The 15261-nt window shown below is 51.9% G+C and overlaps 5 protein-coding genes across 5 annotated transcripts; 3 read left to right on the top strand and 2 right to left on the bottom strand.

Moving 5' to 3' along the window:
• Positions 1–2265: 2265 nt before the first annotated feature.
• On the top strand, positions 2266–4011 carry PG997_004004 (uncharacterized protein; the record flags this gene model as incomplete). The annotated part of the gene is made up of 4 exons (XM_066808319.1): positions 2266–2277; positions 2539–2597; positions 2659–3473; positions 3530–4011. The coding sequence occupies 4 exons, from the start codon at positions 2266–2268 to the stop codon at positions 4009–4011; spliced, it is 1368 nt and encodes a 455-aa protein (XP_066671937.1).
• Positions 4012–4687: 676 nt separating this feature from the next.
• PG997_004003 (Nucleolar protein 12) lies at positions 4688–6523 on the bottom strand (the record flags this gene model as incomplete). The annotated part of the gene is made up of 4 exons (XM_066808318.1): positions 4688–5123; positions 5171–6339; positions 6395–6464; positions 6513–6523. 4 exons carry the CDS (start codon positions 6521–6523, stop codon positions 4688–4690), a joined length of 1686 nt encoding a protein of 561 aa, XP_066671936.1.
• A 358-nt stretch (positions 6524–6881) lies between these two features.
• On the top strand, positions 6882–9684 carry PG997_004002 (uncharacterized protein; the record flags this gene model as incomplete). The annotated part of the gene is made up of 6 exons (XM_066808317.1): positions 6882–6913; positions 7321–8468; positions 8525–8594; positions 8657–9143; positions 9201–9233; positions 9283–9684. 6 exons carry the CDS (start codon positions 6882–6884, stop codon positions 9682–9684), a joined length of 2172 nt encoding a protein of 723 aa, XP_066671935.1.
• Positions 9685–10246: 562 nt separating this feature from the next.
• On the bottom strand, positions 10247–10644 carry PG997_004001 (uncharacterized protein; the record flags this gene model as incomplete). Its single annotated transcript, XM_066808316.1, has 3 exons — positions 10247–10329; positions 10427–10554; positions 10637–10644. 3 exons carry the CDS (start codon positions 10642–10644, stop codon positions 10247–10249), a joined length of 219 nt encoding a protein of 72 aa, XP_066671934.1.
• A 975-nt stretch (positions 10645–11619) lies between these two features.
• On the top strand, positions 11620–14293 carry PG997_004000 (uncharacterized protein; the record flags this gene model as incomplete). The annotated part of the gene is made up of 6 exons (XM_066808315.1): positions 11620–11960; positions 12192–12357; positions 12418–12548; positions 12602–12805; positions 12864–13203; positions 13262–14293. 6 exons carry the CDS (start codon positions 11620–11622, stop codon positions 14291–14293), a joined length of 2214 nt encoding a protein of 737 aa, XP_066671933.1.
• Positions 14294–15261: the final 968 nt, after the last annotated feature.

Here is a 15261-nt window from a genome sequence, read left to right as displayed (position 1 = left end):
TATATTAAACTTCTTTTAAAATAAAATAAATAAAATCTCTTTATTATTATTATTATTATTATTATTAACGTGGTTTACTAGTAAGCGGGATATATTATATACCGGGACACTTTTTCTACTTTTCGATATTTTTATATAGGTTTATTTAACTATAACGCGCTTTATTAATTAAATTTACTCGCTATTCGATTCGCTACTCGATTTTATATCCTTTTCACATGTTCGCGCATTATGGCCTGTTTCGCCGCAGATCCCACAGCGCCTGCCGCCCGTCGCGCGCCTTTTCGACAAACCACCATTTTCGCCTTCATTAATCGCTGGCCGCTTCCCTTTTGCCTTTTCGTCCTGCAGCCTTCGAGATTCCTTAATCGTAAGGGCTTTTTTAAGCTAGACTCGCGACTTTTTAGCTCTCCGGCGCTTCGAAAGGGCTAAATTAGCCTTTTATAATATACGTATTTAATCTTTTATAAAAATTATTTTATACACGATTATATATATATTTTTCGTTATTTAGTTTACTGTTTTTAAAATTAGTGTTAAAGAGCTTCCTTAATAAGTAAACACCCTTTTTAATAAAAAAAATGCTTAGTTATCTATTAAAGGTTAAACGGCGTCTAAGGGTCGTAGGTGCTAGCCGTCCTCGAACGCGACGAGCTAGGTGTAGGTATTCGGAGACGTATATTTAGCTTATTAATTACCTCGTTAAGGTTATAAGGTATTAAATTAAATACGTTAAATTTAGATTTAATATTAGCTTTCGTAAAAACAGTAAAATACGCGGCCTTAAACGCGATAAAAAACTCGAGCTTCGTAATATAATTAATCGAGGTTTTAATAAATAGCTCGATTTCCTTCGAATACGCGCGCTTTAAAGGCGAATAAAGTGCTATATTTAATAGTTAAAGTAAATAAAAAATGTAAAGAAATATACTAAACGTAATAATACCGTTATTTTTATAGTATACCTTAAATTCGGCCGAAATATAGCTCTCGTAGCCGTCGAAGATTAAAAAACGATATAAACCCTTCGTTCGCGACTTAGTATACTTATCGAAATGCTTAATTTAATTTAGGCTTATTTTATTATTTATTTAGCTATTCGAAATCGATTTAATCACTTAATTACCCGGTAAATCGTATTCGGTAACTTAGTTCGTTAAGTAATATTAACCTTAAACAATTAAGAATAACGAAATATATTAGCTTTTTAAATTAATACATTTAATCGCTATCGATTATTCCCGATTATTAAGTTAAATTAATTTCGCTTTCTCACGTTAATTAACGCGTATTACGATAAAAATTAACCCGATTATATTTATTATAAAACCGGTTTTATTGAAATTATATATATTTTTATTAACGATATTATATTTAGCCTTAATATTCGCGATTAATTTAAACTAGCCGAAAATAACGTTCGGATCCTTGTAAAGGGCCCTCTAGTAATCGTATCGACGATTTATTTTAATCTTAAGGTTTAAATTACGGTTAATAAATCGCTTAACTTAGTGCTTATTAACGCGTTCGCCGCCGCGCGACGCGGTAAAGAAATTAGTTATATTTTTTACACTAATTATATTAAGAAGTATTTTTCGGGTATTTAAATTAATTATATAATTACGAAACACCTTTTTTTAATCGGATTTAATTTTCGTCGAAAGTGTCCGATTTCGCGTTGTAAAAATTAATCGTAAAGTTCGTAATTTAAAGAAGTTCGTAAGATATTAAAAGCTTTCGCAGTAGCTTTTTAATTAATATACTTTACAGGGTTTCGCGTCGCTTAAATCGTTAAATCGATCCGTTTTTTTAATAAAAGATTAAGTATTATAATTATAAAATTAAAACGTATTAAAGTTTAAAAAATATAATCGGTCGAAAAAGTATCCCAATATATAATATATCCCGCTTACTAGTAAACCACGTTATTATTATTACTATTACTATTACTATTATTATTACTATTATTTTAAAATTAACCCCCCCCCCGTCTCTTAATACACTATTATTAAATTAATAGCTAAACTACCCCTCCTTTTAAACCCCCCCCCACCCCCCGGGCGCGTGTACTAACGTTAGCGTCGTGCCGGGACCCACTTGGTTCTGCCCTCACCTCCTTTCGTTTCCCTCTTCGTGCTGGAAGCTGGCCTGTCGTGCAACATTGCCTATCAAGCCATCCAGCGCTGTGCGCAGAGCTTCAGTCCGTCCTCCTTCATATTCCTCAGCTACTGCGTCCACACCAATTCCCCAAACCGCGATTCCACCATGAAGGGCGAAGTGAGTCTCCCCTCTCCCAGGCATAGCACCTGTATAACTCCTGGAGCAAAGCAATGCAATGCTGCTCTGCTTGTGCCTGGCTGGCCTCCTGCTAGCTTTACCGCTTGCTGTTTCCACCGACGGTAAAAAAAAAAAAAACAAAGGAAGAAGAAGGCAGGCGTCAAAGCAAGACACGCCCAAACCTGAGACGGGTTGAAACCAACATGTCTCGCAAGCCGGTTGTTTCTTCAACGTTAATATTGACTTTTCCTTCACCCTCAGATCCTCCATCTTCACCTCGGCCAGGCTGGTACCCAGCTGGGCAACAGCGCCTGGGAGCTGTAAGTCAAGCTCACCGCCTTCTCGGCAACAGACACATGCACATGCTGACTTGCACGACAGCTACCTTCTCGAACATGGCCTAGGCATGGATGGCCGCCCCGACCCGAACGCCAAGGACATCGTTGAGGGCGGTTCGTACGAGACCTTCTTCACCGAGACGAGCAATGGCAAACACGTGCCTCGGTCCCTCTTCGTCGACCTGGACCCGTCGCCCATTGACGAGATCCGCACCGGCGAATACCGAACTCTCTTCCACCCCGAGCTGCTGATCAGCGGCAAGGAAGACGCTGCCAACAACTACGCCCGTGGCCACTACACCATTGGCAAGGAGATGGTCGAGAATGTCATTGACCGCATCCGACGCGTCGCCGACAACTGCAACTCGCTGCAAGGCTTCCTCATCTTCCACTCCTTTGGCGGTGGCACCGGCTCGGGTTTCGGCGCCCTTCTCCTCGAGCGTCTCTCCACCGAGTACGGCAAGAAGTGCAAGCTCGAGTTCGCCGTCTACCCCGCCCCGCGTGTCTCGACCGCTGTCGTCGAGCCTTACAACGCCGTTCTCTCCACCCACAGCACCATCGAGAACTCGGACTGCACGTTCCTCGTCGACAACGAGGCTGTCTACGACATCTGCCGACGCAACCTGGGTGTCCAGCGCCCTGACTACCAGCACCTGAACCGTCTGATTGCCCAGGTTGTCAGCTCCATCACCTCGTCTCTCCGGTTCGACGGTGCCCTCAACGTCGACTTGAACGAGTTCCAGACCAACCTTGTCCCCTACCCCCGCATTCACTACCCCTTGATCAGCTACGCTCCTGTGGTATCAGCGGCCAAGAGTGCCCACGAGAGCTTCAAGGTCCACGACCTGACCTTCCAGTGTAAGTACCACCCCCAAGCCGAACCCGGATGCCATTTGCTAAACATGGCCATGCAGGCTTTGAGCCCAACAACCAGATGGTGGTGTGTGATCCTCGCAATGGCAAGTACATGGCGGTTGCTCTGCTGTACAGAGGAGACGTGATCCCGCGCGACTGCAGCGCTGCCATTAGCGCTTTGAAGGCCAAGGCTTCGTTCAACTTGGTTGAGTGGTGCCCCACCGGCTTCAAGCTGGGCATCAACTTCCAGAAGCCCATCTCGGTTCCTACCTCCGGCCCCGAGGATGCTGGTCTGGCCTCTGTCGACCGCTCCGTCTCCATGCTGTCCAACACGACTGCCATTGCGGAGGCCTGGTCCCGCCTTGACCACAAGTTCGACCTCATGTACAGCAAGCGTGCTTTCGTGCACTGGTACGTTGGTGAGGGCATGGAGGAGGGCGAGTTCTCCGAAGCTCGTGAGGACCTGGCGGCGCTGGAGAAGGATTACGAGGAGGTTGCCGCCGACAGCTTCGAGCCGGACGAGGGTGAGGCGGAGTACTAGATCGGGCACTAGAGGCGGGTGCCACGACTGGCGTACGTATCCATCTTTGTTCAATACCCCCCCCGCCGGTTTGTCATTTAGTCGATGTTGCACATTTAATAGCTTGGACAGTAGTTGCAGCAGCGGCCCTGCCGTTTTGCGAAAATGTTGTACTTCTAAACCTCTTCAGCTCGGGATCCATTCCGATGCTGCTGAGCCCTTTTTTGGTAGTTGGATGGCCAAGACATCCGGTTAGAGAGGCCTGTCAGCCTGTTGCACAGCGCCTTGTAAAGCTTCTGCCTGTTCAAATAGACTGAGTATCCCTTCTGCATTCGCTTACAAAATTGTTGCTCTTTCTCCATGTTGTGGTTGCTGGAGGACTTTGCCTATATCCTTTTCAAATGGTGGTGAGTGATATGAGGATGTGATCTTTGAGGCTGATGTAAGCTGTGAGGGGTTGGGTGCTTGCCAATCTACATGCTTATAGGGACTGGAGCCCGGGGGGTTATGCCCACCTTGACCATTATAATTGCTCATTTTATCGTCATACATTGGAAGGACCTTTTACGTGTCACGGAACGGGCTACATGTCAATTCACCTCGTAAAACTGCTAAGCGAGCCTGACAGCGTGGGTTAACGGAAACAGATGAACAATGTGGAAATTATGTATTTGGTGGTCTCGCAACATCCAGTGCCTCAATGGACGGAAGGCTTGCCACTGCTCTTTTTCCGCCATTCTGCAGCTCGTTTAGCACCCCGTCCTGGCTTGGCACTTGTCACCGACTTCTTGTTTTTGTTTCCTTTGCCCTTGCCTAGCTTGAGGTCTCTGGGCTTCCCATCCTTGGCACTCGCTCGGCGACCCTCGAAGACTATTTGTTCCGGCGTCTTAATGATGTTCAGTGTGTCAGCATTGCTGCCAGTTGCTGGTCCGTCGTCTCTCGAGTTTCGTTTGTCCCCTCTGATCTCCCGTTGATGCCTTGCGGCTCCTGCCCGACCAAGCAATCTCCCTGCTCTGCCGGCAAGTGACTGCTGCTCGGGCGTTGCCTTGAACTTATACTTGGTACTTTTTGGTCCTTCAGAGCTGCCCTTGCTAGCCTCAGCTGGCATAGCGCCTGCCTTGAACTTTGTGGACCTCTCTAGGTTCAAGGCCGTTTTGCGTGGATCCTTTGCACGACTTACACGCAAGATGCGTGGTAACATGGGGGGAACTTCTTGCCTTCTAACAAGAGAGCAGCTTCGACGTGATTCCCGTCGTAGAACTGGACATAGGCAAACCCCTTCCCGACACGGGTTTTCGGATCGCGGGGCACACGAACACTCTCGACTTTGCCAGCCGCCTTTTCGAAGACACGCCACAGACCCTCTTCAATGTCTGCCGGAACTTTGCTTCGCTTCTTGGTGACTGTCTCCCCCTCAGCGTTGGTTTCAACTATGGTTTCGTCGTCTACGAAGCCCAGGTTCCCAACAAAGACACAGCGGCGGTGATCCACGGGAGTGGGATGTGCCACGCTGTCAACTCGAAGATGGCGATCGAGAATGACTGAGCCATTGAGGGCTTTCAATGCGGTCCGGGCCGCCAATAGAGTGCTATACACGACATAGGCATTCGTAGATTTGGTGGTTGATGACATAAGGGATTTCGTAATGAAAGCCGCGCGCTTAGGGATGCTGCCGGCACCAAAAGCGGTTGACCTGAAACGAAGCGACTCGATCTTGTGAGGCCCGGTTGATTGATCAAGAGTAGATAGCGAGGAACCGAGGTGGGCAAGAAGCTGCTTCTTCGCTTTGGTGGAGTTGATGGCCTCGGCAGACACGTTGCCAAAGAACAGAGTACGGTTCGCTTTGTCGATCTCGGAAGCATCACCGTCATCGGCGTTCCTAAGCGACTCGTGAACGATGGGAATGCCGTCATCGACTTCCTCTTCATCCAATACGGTTTCAGGAGCTTGGTCGGTCACAGCCTGACCAGATTCACCCTTACGCCGTTTATCGCCATGGCTCTTGTCGCCTTCCTCGCTGACCAGCTTGCTCATGTACTTGGATTCAAGATCGTCATGCAAGTCCTTGCGCTTGCGCTTGCGATCCTTCTTGCCAATATCTGAAGTTGCTGCGTCCGAAGCTGAAACCGTCACATCCTCTGGCTCGGTGCCTGAGACGTTCTCGTCTTCGCTGCCGTCGTCGATCCCGACATCTGTGGTCAGGCTACCTTCTTCGGAGTCGAGTTCGCTTAGTGACTCGTCATCACCGCTGGGCGAGTTGTCGGCGCCGCCTTGTCGCTCGGCCTTGTCGACTTTTGCCGGCACCAACGACTTGTAGCGGGAGGGCGGTGGTGCTTTCACAGGACCAGACTGTAGATGTGGTTAGTAGATGGAGACGAGTCGGGCCAGTGGCGTGCTTTCTTACACTGCTTGCGAAAAGAGCGTCGAGGGTTGGATCAACGCGGTCTTTGGAAGCTGCAAGCGTGGCTCGCTTCCTACGACTGTGTTAGTAAACGAAACGAAGTGAAGACACAGCAACGTACGAAGATCCCATATTGGGCAATGGGTCGTTCGCTGCAAGGGCGACTATGCTATGCGGCAGTAAAAGAGCAAGCCCGACGTTTGATGGGCGTTTTGTTGGGTTGACAGTGAAAGTGAGTAAGTGCCTGCTTGCCTGCTTGCTTACTTACCTGCGAACCTGCCCGTGCCATCAAAAGGCCATCCAAAAAAAAAAAAAAAAAGTTAAGAGATGTACCTGACCAGCGGGACTCGCTATCGATAACCCGACCCAGACTAAGTCTGTACCTACTTACATACACTGATGGCAGGTACATACATAGTAGACTTGATGTGCAGAGCTAGCCCAGCACGGCTAGCACTCAAGTGCTTCAATGTTGAAGTAGGCCGCCCACATGCACTTATCCGTCAAGTCAGTTGATGGAAGGTAACTTTGATGTACCTTCCTAACCTACCTACATCTACCTACCTGCCGAACCTGCCTACCTGCCTACCTACCTACTTATCTATTCTACGCACCCAAACCAAACCCACTGGAAGTTGCAACTGCCAATCAACCGGAGTGGTAACTGCAGGTGTTGTCATCCTTGCTTTTTCCCGTGGGCGCAACGGGCTGCTGCTGCTATCCATCCACCAAAAGAGCACCATCGATCCTCTGCCACCACCGTGATCTGATTGCTGCAGCCAGAACACCGCAACAGCAATCGCCGTCTTCCTTTTCCATTGAGGTGCCTCGCTGCGTTTCCGGCAGGTCTCATCTTCCAGCGCGTCCCATTTGCCCCGCCATCCTATCTCGTCGGCTTAACCTGAGTACTAACTTACATGAACGTCGAGTCGCACGCATCCAAAGCCTCTGGGTAGCGCACCGTTAACTCTTTGCGACCCCTTCCCCGGCCTTGTCGTGCTCTGCCTGTCTCGCGCTTCCCTGCCGACCCAACTTCATCACAAGATTCGCTGCCGCAATGACGACCGGGGCACGGCACCGCCGCCGCCTCCTCCCCTGACCATCCCGCCTCCTCCCATCGAGCCACTCTCAGAGGACGGGTCCAGCCCTTTGAGCGACGTCGAGGATAAAGATGACGAACATGACGGCTTGAGCCTCTTGGCTCAAAACCACGAGCAAAAACACGATGCTGTCGAGGACGACACTCATCTCTCTGATGATGGCGACCTCTCAGAAGCAAACGATACCGAGGCCGAAACAGAGCGCCTTTACGACACACCACATACAGCCACTCGCCATAGAGACCTGACCCTGAAGCAAAACGCAGGCGAACAACGCTTTGAACACACCCCGACCAAGCTACGAAAGACTACAGCAGCCCACCCCGAACTCGACATGGAAGACGATGAGGACGATGACATCCTCTCGGAGAGGTCTATCAACTCGAGCCCTCCACCCCCGGCAGCGCACAGCCCTTCCCCGCCTGCCATCGAGAAACTGCCGTCACCCACATTAGATATACTCGCTGAAGCCGCCGCCAACCAAGAAGCCGAGGGTCGAAAGAGGAAGCGCCCGTCCTTGCATGCTGCGGAGCTCGATGATGCCCCGCCCACCAAGCTCGCTGTGCCTGCTCATGCCGAGCAAGCGAAAGACTCCGATGGGGATGTGACTATGGCCGACGAAGAGGACCATCGATTTCACTCTCGCAGCGGGGAGCAATCAGCCGACGAAACCGTCGATGCAGTCGATCCCACGGTGTACAATCGCGCCAATGAGCGTGTTGGCGGGCCTGACGGGAATGAGACACGGGACCAGAAAGCGGACGAACCCACATACCGTAAACAAACGCGCAGCGGCGCCAGGCGCCAGAGAGGTGCGGTGGACACCGAGAAGCGTGTCGGGCATGAAGGGCCGGCCGAAGACACGGGGTCAGGTGTCGCTGCAGCCGAGGACGATGGGACACGGACCGGTGAAGACGAGCGGCATCTCGAAGCAGATGCCGATGAGGCCGAGGCTGCACATAAAAACGAAGAAGAACGTAAGACAACCCCAACGGCTCATCTCATCGCCCCTCTGGACTAACGATAGAAATAGTTGAGCGTAAAAGAGCAGCCTATGACCAGCTGACCAGCATCGAGAAGAAGTTTGCTACGTTCCGAGAAAGGTATGTTCTGTGGTGCAGACTACGCCATGCCATTCTCCGAAGTTGCTAATCCACAGTTGCAGGCTCTACGAAGAAAGGCTTGAACAACTGAACCGTGAAGAAGCCATGCTCCGCGCGGACAATCCCACACACCCAGAATACCTCGCTATGATGCAGTGCATAGACTCGAGGCGGGACGAAAAGCTTCGCGTCGCAGAGAAAGAGCTTGAGCTGCAGCTTGAATCCTTGGGCCGATGGGCAGTTGCTCGGCGCGCCCAGATTCATTCACAGTTTTATCAGGACATTCGGGAGGCACGTGAAAGGACAATGGCGGAGCTTGGCCAGCATTGGTATGCGATACAGCACGAGCGCCGAAAACACGCCAACAACGTCCCCGACTTCGGCCTTCGTTATCCGAAAAGCCTGGCCCAACGTGTCCGTAATTCTCTGTCATACAACAAGGAGGTTTCGATACTGTCAGGAGTAGCCAAATACGAGGGCATGCCAGCCGCTCCAGACATGAGCGGCGCCTCTATGCAGGAGATGGAGGATGATTTCGACGCCATGAACGTGAGTGTAAGCCCCGGAGTGATCGGCATTCAGAATAACTTTGCTGAAAATATGTAGCGTGGGAGACAGCCGGCGCCTCCACCCCAACAGGTACCGCGTCCTGCATACGTGGACTATGGAAGCATCTCATTCGGACAAGAGCTTGGCGCCGCTGGTCAACAGTTCTTGGAACAGACCGCCTGGGCCAATCCGAACCACCCGTCCAATGCGCACCTCCTCCAACGGCAACACCCAGCACACCATGACTCACGAAGGCGAAGCCCGCTTCCCGACGGCTCAAACGGCCACCGACACTCTAATCAACCCACTCACCCTTTCTCCTCGAGCACCATCTCCAACTCGTCGAATCATGGACCAAACCAACTCTTGGGTGAAAAAAAACGGTGCGCGGTTACCGTCGAGTTCGCCCGAGGTTGCGCGTGCCGCAAGCATGTTAGAACAAACCAGTGCTCGAAGTCGCAAGGCGGCTGCCGCCGCCGCCGCCGAGCAAGCGACAGCGATCAAGCGCGAGACCACGCTACAAGTAAGCAATTACCACTGACGACGGCTTTTGATGGAATTGTATACTGCGGCGGGACAGCCATGACTCGCGGTAAGCGACACTTATTGTAGCATTTGAAGCGGGATTTGAACGAGAGGTATACCCATGTCCCTTAGGACCCTGTTTACGGATTTTGGCGTTTTGTTCTTCATGTCGAATGGACTGCCATAGCATTTATAAATACATGTTATCAGCCCACCCATTGCCGGACGCAGTAGAGGATGGATCATTCCGGTTGCGTTATGATCCATCTGCGTTTACTTTTTCTGCAGCAGCCCTCATCCGAGTAGAGATAGTCGTGCGCCTATCCGTAGCACATAGCACCCAACGAGCGTATGCCGTATATGCAACAAGTTTCCACGCAAGGGTGGCGTGATCTGGAAACTAAAAAGGCTCGGCTACAGTGTGATGCGAGTATACGGACTATTTTTCTTCTTCTTTTTTCCCCCGCTATTTCGCCAGCTCCGAAAAACCGTGATTTCCAGCGCGCCCAATTATACATACATACAGCCTCTGCATAGACCGTTACACGACTTAGATAGCTGGGCCGGCCGAGGGCCGCTTATTTCTGGGCAGGCCGTGGCGTCTCGGGGACCTTGACATCCTCGAATTCGTCCTGGCCAATGGCTCGGATGGTGTAGACATCTGGTACGGGGGAGCCCCTTGTGTAAGCACTTCTGCCTTTGCTTCGGGTCCTTTTGGGCGACCAGCCGAACAGATATGGGATGTTGTCAGAACGTACAGACACCAATAGTCAAGGCAGCGATTGCGGATCCGACGACGGCATTCTTGAAGAGGTAAGGTCTTCGTGCGCGGATCAGGGCGGGTGACTGGCGGGATAGCCTGTCATAGTAGGAGGAGCTTCCAAGACTGTGATGCTAGGTTAGAAATGCGATACAGCCATCATGTGTATAGGCCTGGGCCAAGAGCGCATTCCGATGCAGCGACATACCCAGGCATCTTTGTTGGGATCGAGCTGGGGAACGTGGGGTTGTTTTGGGGGAGGATCGAGTGATTCCGGCTGCTGGCTGCGTACTAGCCCTTGAACAGCAGGGTAGAGCGCATAAGTGATGGCATAGGCTCGCTCGCAAACGGGGTATCGGCGGAAAGGAAGGTGATTTTTCGATCGAAGGGTAGGTGTAGGTGTAGGTCTAAGTAGGTATGTGCAAGGAGCGAGTTATTACTTGGGCTTATCTGCATATGTGTACGGCATTGAATAATGTATGTCTGTTAGCGGATATGTCTGGATTCGATAAGCACCTCAAGTTATGTGTGTATGTAGCACGGGTACCGATCCATCAACTGTACCACTCGAGGTACTTTACCCGCCTAGGTACCTACCTGAGCTCCAGCTACCTCCCGTCTGCCAGACCATCAATACATGTACTTCTTTCAACCAAACCAAACGGAAAGGGTCGACACGCGATCCTCAAGTTCGGCTCGAGGTTTCTTTCAATCCTCGCGAACGCAGTGCTATCTATTGTCCGTTTGGCGGTGTTTTCCCTCTCTCCCTCTCTCTCTCCCTCCTCCAGTCTCGACCATTGGGATATGCTAATCGGCCTATCATCGCATGAATGATCTCAACCTAGTGCAAAATCCCCCAGCGAGGTGGAGATTGCCCATTGTTCGAGACTGCGCCAGCCCATACGCGCTTCTTGTCACAAGTCCAGGTCCCTGACATCACCGAGACATTTTCACTTCCATACATACCTTCGACATCGCCGCCCTTGCCGTCACCACACCGCGCACGCCACACCACACCACCGCCTGGCCCGACTGCCAGCAATTGTATCGGCATCGCTCCTGCGACAGACAGCTTCGCGCGCGCATAGCGCCCATCCTCTTTCGCACCGTTTCCACCCGCGGTCCCTTCGACCTCCGCCCTCCTCGAGCTTAGGCCTCTCCCCCTGCGCTCGGCGTCTCTCACTGCCCAGCATGGCGGCTTCAGGTCAGCTGTCGGTTCCCGACCAGATCCGACAACTCGAAGGAGCACGCAAGCTCGTCCTGGGCGATGTGAGCTATTACCCACAGGTCATCCAGGCGACGCTGCCCATAATAGGGCCTACAGCCCAGGTTGAGTTTCGCCGATGGGGTGCCGACTTCCTTTCAGAGGCATTTGCGACGCCAGCCGTCCCCTTATCGCAGAAGGAGACCCTGTCTCTCTTGGTGTTGGAGACTTTGATGTTGCTTGCCCAAGATCCAAAACAAGACCCAATGGTATTACGCAGCGTCATACAGACGGCAGCTAGTATATATCCGCTGGCACTCAGATGGACGTAGGTAGGCCCTTTCTCCATGCTCCCCGCCTCGCATGACTTCGTAGACCTAGCCTCTCCCTCCACGTAGTAGTCCGAATCATTGCCATTAGCTGTCATGTCGATCCGTGTGTAGGCGCTATACGCTCTTCGTCCTGCACCCTCTCGCGGGGCGCAACGCGCGTCTCGGCTCTCCCCGAGAGGGCCCTGGATCTGAAGAGGCATGTGTGCTGATACTCGCCCCTGTACCAGAATTAATAATCCTTACGATACTGCCGCCTGGGATCACATGTCGGCGATCAAGTCTAGAATCCTGCGGCTCTGGGACACCGCCGCTGTCACTGTTCGCATATGTTGTGTCAAATTTGCCCAACGAGTAGTGCTGGCCCAGATGCCAGGCGTAAACGCCGAGCCGAGGGTAAGATACGATCAAATCAAACTTCCTGGTGCTTCCTACGACAAGCTAACACATCTATAGAAGAACGACCCGCTCGACGTCTCCTTGGCCATGATACCTTCAGGCCACCCCGCCCTAGATAAGCACAGCCTGGAGGCAGAGGCATCGGGACTTCTAGATCGAATGCTGGGTGTTTTGCAGGACAGCAGCAGGTAGGTTCTGTGAGCCCCCCCCCCCTCTGAAGTGGTGCTAATGTATCCTATAGCGAAGTCCTCATAGTGGATGCAACTCTGAATGCCTTGTCCGTCCTCATTCGGGCGAGACCGTCGGCATCGAACCGGATACTGAACGCCATCTTCAGTTTCAACCCCTTGAAACTGGCAGGCGTGCCGCTGACGTCAAAGACCAAGGTCATTGTGCGTTCGATGGAGAAAACGACACGGATGTTGTTGGCCCATTTGGCCAGACGGTATGTTGTTGCAGATTGGCATCTTCATCTCTTACGAAGCAGAAACTAATGGCAATAGCGATCCTCGAAACCCTCATGCCCCACGAATACAACAGTATCTTGAGCGGCTCATGGCATCCAAGGCCGAAGTGCTGGATGGGGGCAGTAGAAAGCGCGCACACGGCGAACCTGCAAGCGGTCTAGAAGTCAAGCGCCAGCGAATGGGGCCTGCCCAACCTACATTCCAAATCTCACCGCTGGGGGCTGGACCCCATTCGCTTGCCGACGTCTTCGCATTGACACAGAACGCCGGGTTGAGGACCTTTGATGTATCTCAGGTGCCGGCAACCCTGGCAGCAAAAATCAGTGTGAACACAATAGCCCGGATCGATACCAGCATTCTGGATCGAGCCATCGAGGTAAGCTAGGTTTCTATCTGATCCAGTGGAACATGTGTATTGACCGCCATGACTTCAGGGGGTACGAGACCGGCTTGCACAGCTCCATGAAGCTGCGCGCCAAGCTCCCAGTCCAGAAACGACGGCCCTTGACGTCGAGGATGACGACGACTACGAGCCATACGAGCCGGCCTACGGCCCCGCCGAAAACGACGAGCAGATCCTGAACAAACTCGACTCGGAGCCGTCGTCTCAGAGCCGAGAGCTGCAAAGACCGGCGGTGCTCAGCTCGTTAGGCCTGCCTACCTTCAAGCTACCTCCCCCGCAGCCCCTGAATCCCAACCAAGCCGTCAAAGTTGGACAGGGAACGGTAGCCCGCGTTTTTGGCATGATGAGCGGCCTAGGCGACCCGGCCATGCGAAGAACAAAGGTCGGGGTCAATCGGCTTGCCGCTAGCTCGTATGACCGAGACGCCTGGATCACGATTATTACTCGCCTTGCCACTCGATCCCCCGCCGGACTGAATGGGGTCTCGGTGAAGGACGAAGACGAGTCCGCCCCAGCCAGCGGCATGCACTTGGGCAACTCGATCCGCGAATCGCTGTACACGTACGTGCTGGAAGACTTCCGGAAGCGGATCGATGTTGCAGTGTCATGGCTCAGCGAGGAGTGGTACAACGACAGGGTACAGCAGAAGTCGGCGTCGGACCCTGGATCGGTGCGGTTGCAGTATGAGAAGTGGGCTCTTCGTTTACTGGATTCGTTCCTGCCGTATTTACACGGGCAGGACAAGGTGCTGACGCGGTTCCTGAGCGAGATTCCGGAAATCAACGCGGCACTGCTGAGCCGGGTGAAGACGTTGTGTCGTGATCCGAGTATGATCACGCTGGCTCTCACGAGTCTGTTGTATCTGGTCATGATGCGCCCGCCGGTGAGAGAGATTGCGCTGGACACGATGCAGGATATCTGGCTAGAGTACGAAGAAGCCAGGCCGTCGGCGGCGAGACACCTGGCCAAGTGGCGGCCGACATTCTTGGAGGAACAAAAACAAGCAAGCGAAGGCAGCGGTCAACTGTCGATGGGCGCGGCAACAGCCGCCGTGTCGACATGAAGGGATCATGGCCGCTGAACAGGCGGGGCTCTCGAGATCGACAGAAACAGAGGGACAAGCTAGCTTCATCATGTATTTTAGGCATCATTCATTTCTTTCAGAGGGCGGGCATGTAATGTTGAGAGCCCTGGCATGGTATAGGCATTTGGGGGTTTGCACGTGTGGATGTATAGAGGCCCATGCCGGCTTGGCAGGTAGGTAGGTTACCTATGATAGGTAGGTACTTAGCTACCTACATAACCTACCTACCCCTGTACCTACAAGGCCAGCAAGCAGAATGAGAATTGATGAATGTTGCTCACGCAGTCCAAATATAAGTTAGTGTGCGTGCATGAGCCGAGCCCCACTGACTGACATTGATCTGCTACCAGAGGTGCATGATGTTTTACCTGCAGAATTTGGCAGTCGAGTATAGCCCAAGCCCGGTATATTAATGCGTCCGTGCCTGTTGCATGTCGCGTGTACGTGTGCAGCTTCTGTCGCTAGGCAAAGGTTAATGACCCAAGCAAGACAGGTCGGATAGATCAATCAGACCAGACGGTCAGTGGGTTGCCTGGGCCACGACCGGCTGCGAAATTACTTAATAGGCGTTTTCTGGGGTGCGGCGGGCCCATTGCGTCGGGCTGCTCGGTCTCCTGAAAGCGAAACCCATCATCAATCAATCAATCAGGGGCCCGGTTAATAGGTAGGTAGGTAGGTACCTACATGCCTACCATCCCTATCTACTGAGCAGTGGCTGGGCCGGCTGCCTACCTACCTACATTCTGCCTACATATTAAACCAAGCCGACTCGGGCCAAGCAGGCCAGCAGACGTAGACGTAGACATACATGCATGTAGCTTGTTTGCTTCTGTCTCAGCTTTTCCATCCGCGACCTGGGCCTGATAGACAGACGGCTGCTTTACCTTTGTGTGCCTGGATCATGGTCGATTCCGTAGCCGCGAGAGACGAGAGAGAAAGAGGCGCTG

This window comes from Apiospora hydei, assembly GCF_038363865.1.
Source record: "Apiospora hydei strain CBS 114990 chromosome Unknown utg000004l_segment0_segment0, whole genome shotgun sequence".
Classification (NCBI taxonomy): domain Eukaryota; kingdom Fungi; phylum Ascomycota; class Sordariomycetes; order Amphisphaeriales; family Apiosporaceae; genus Apiospora; species Apiospora hydei.
The sequence above is the reverse complement of the archived record's forward strand: the minus strand, read 5'-3'. Positions and strand labels throughout refer to the sequence as shown.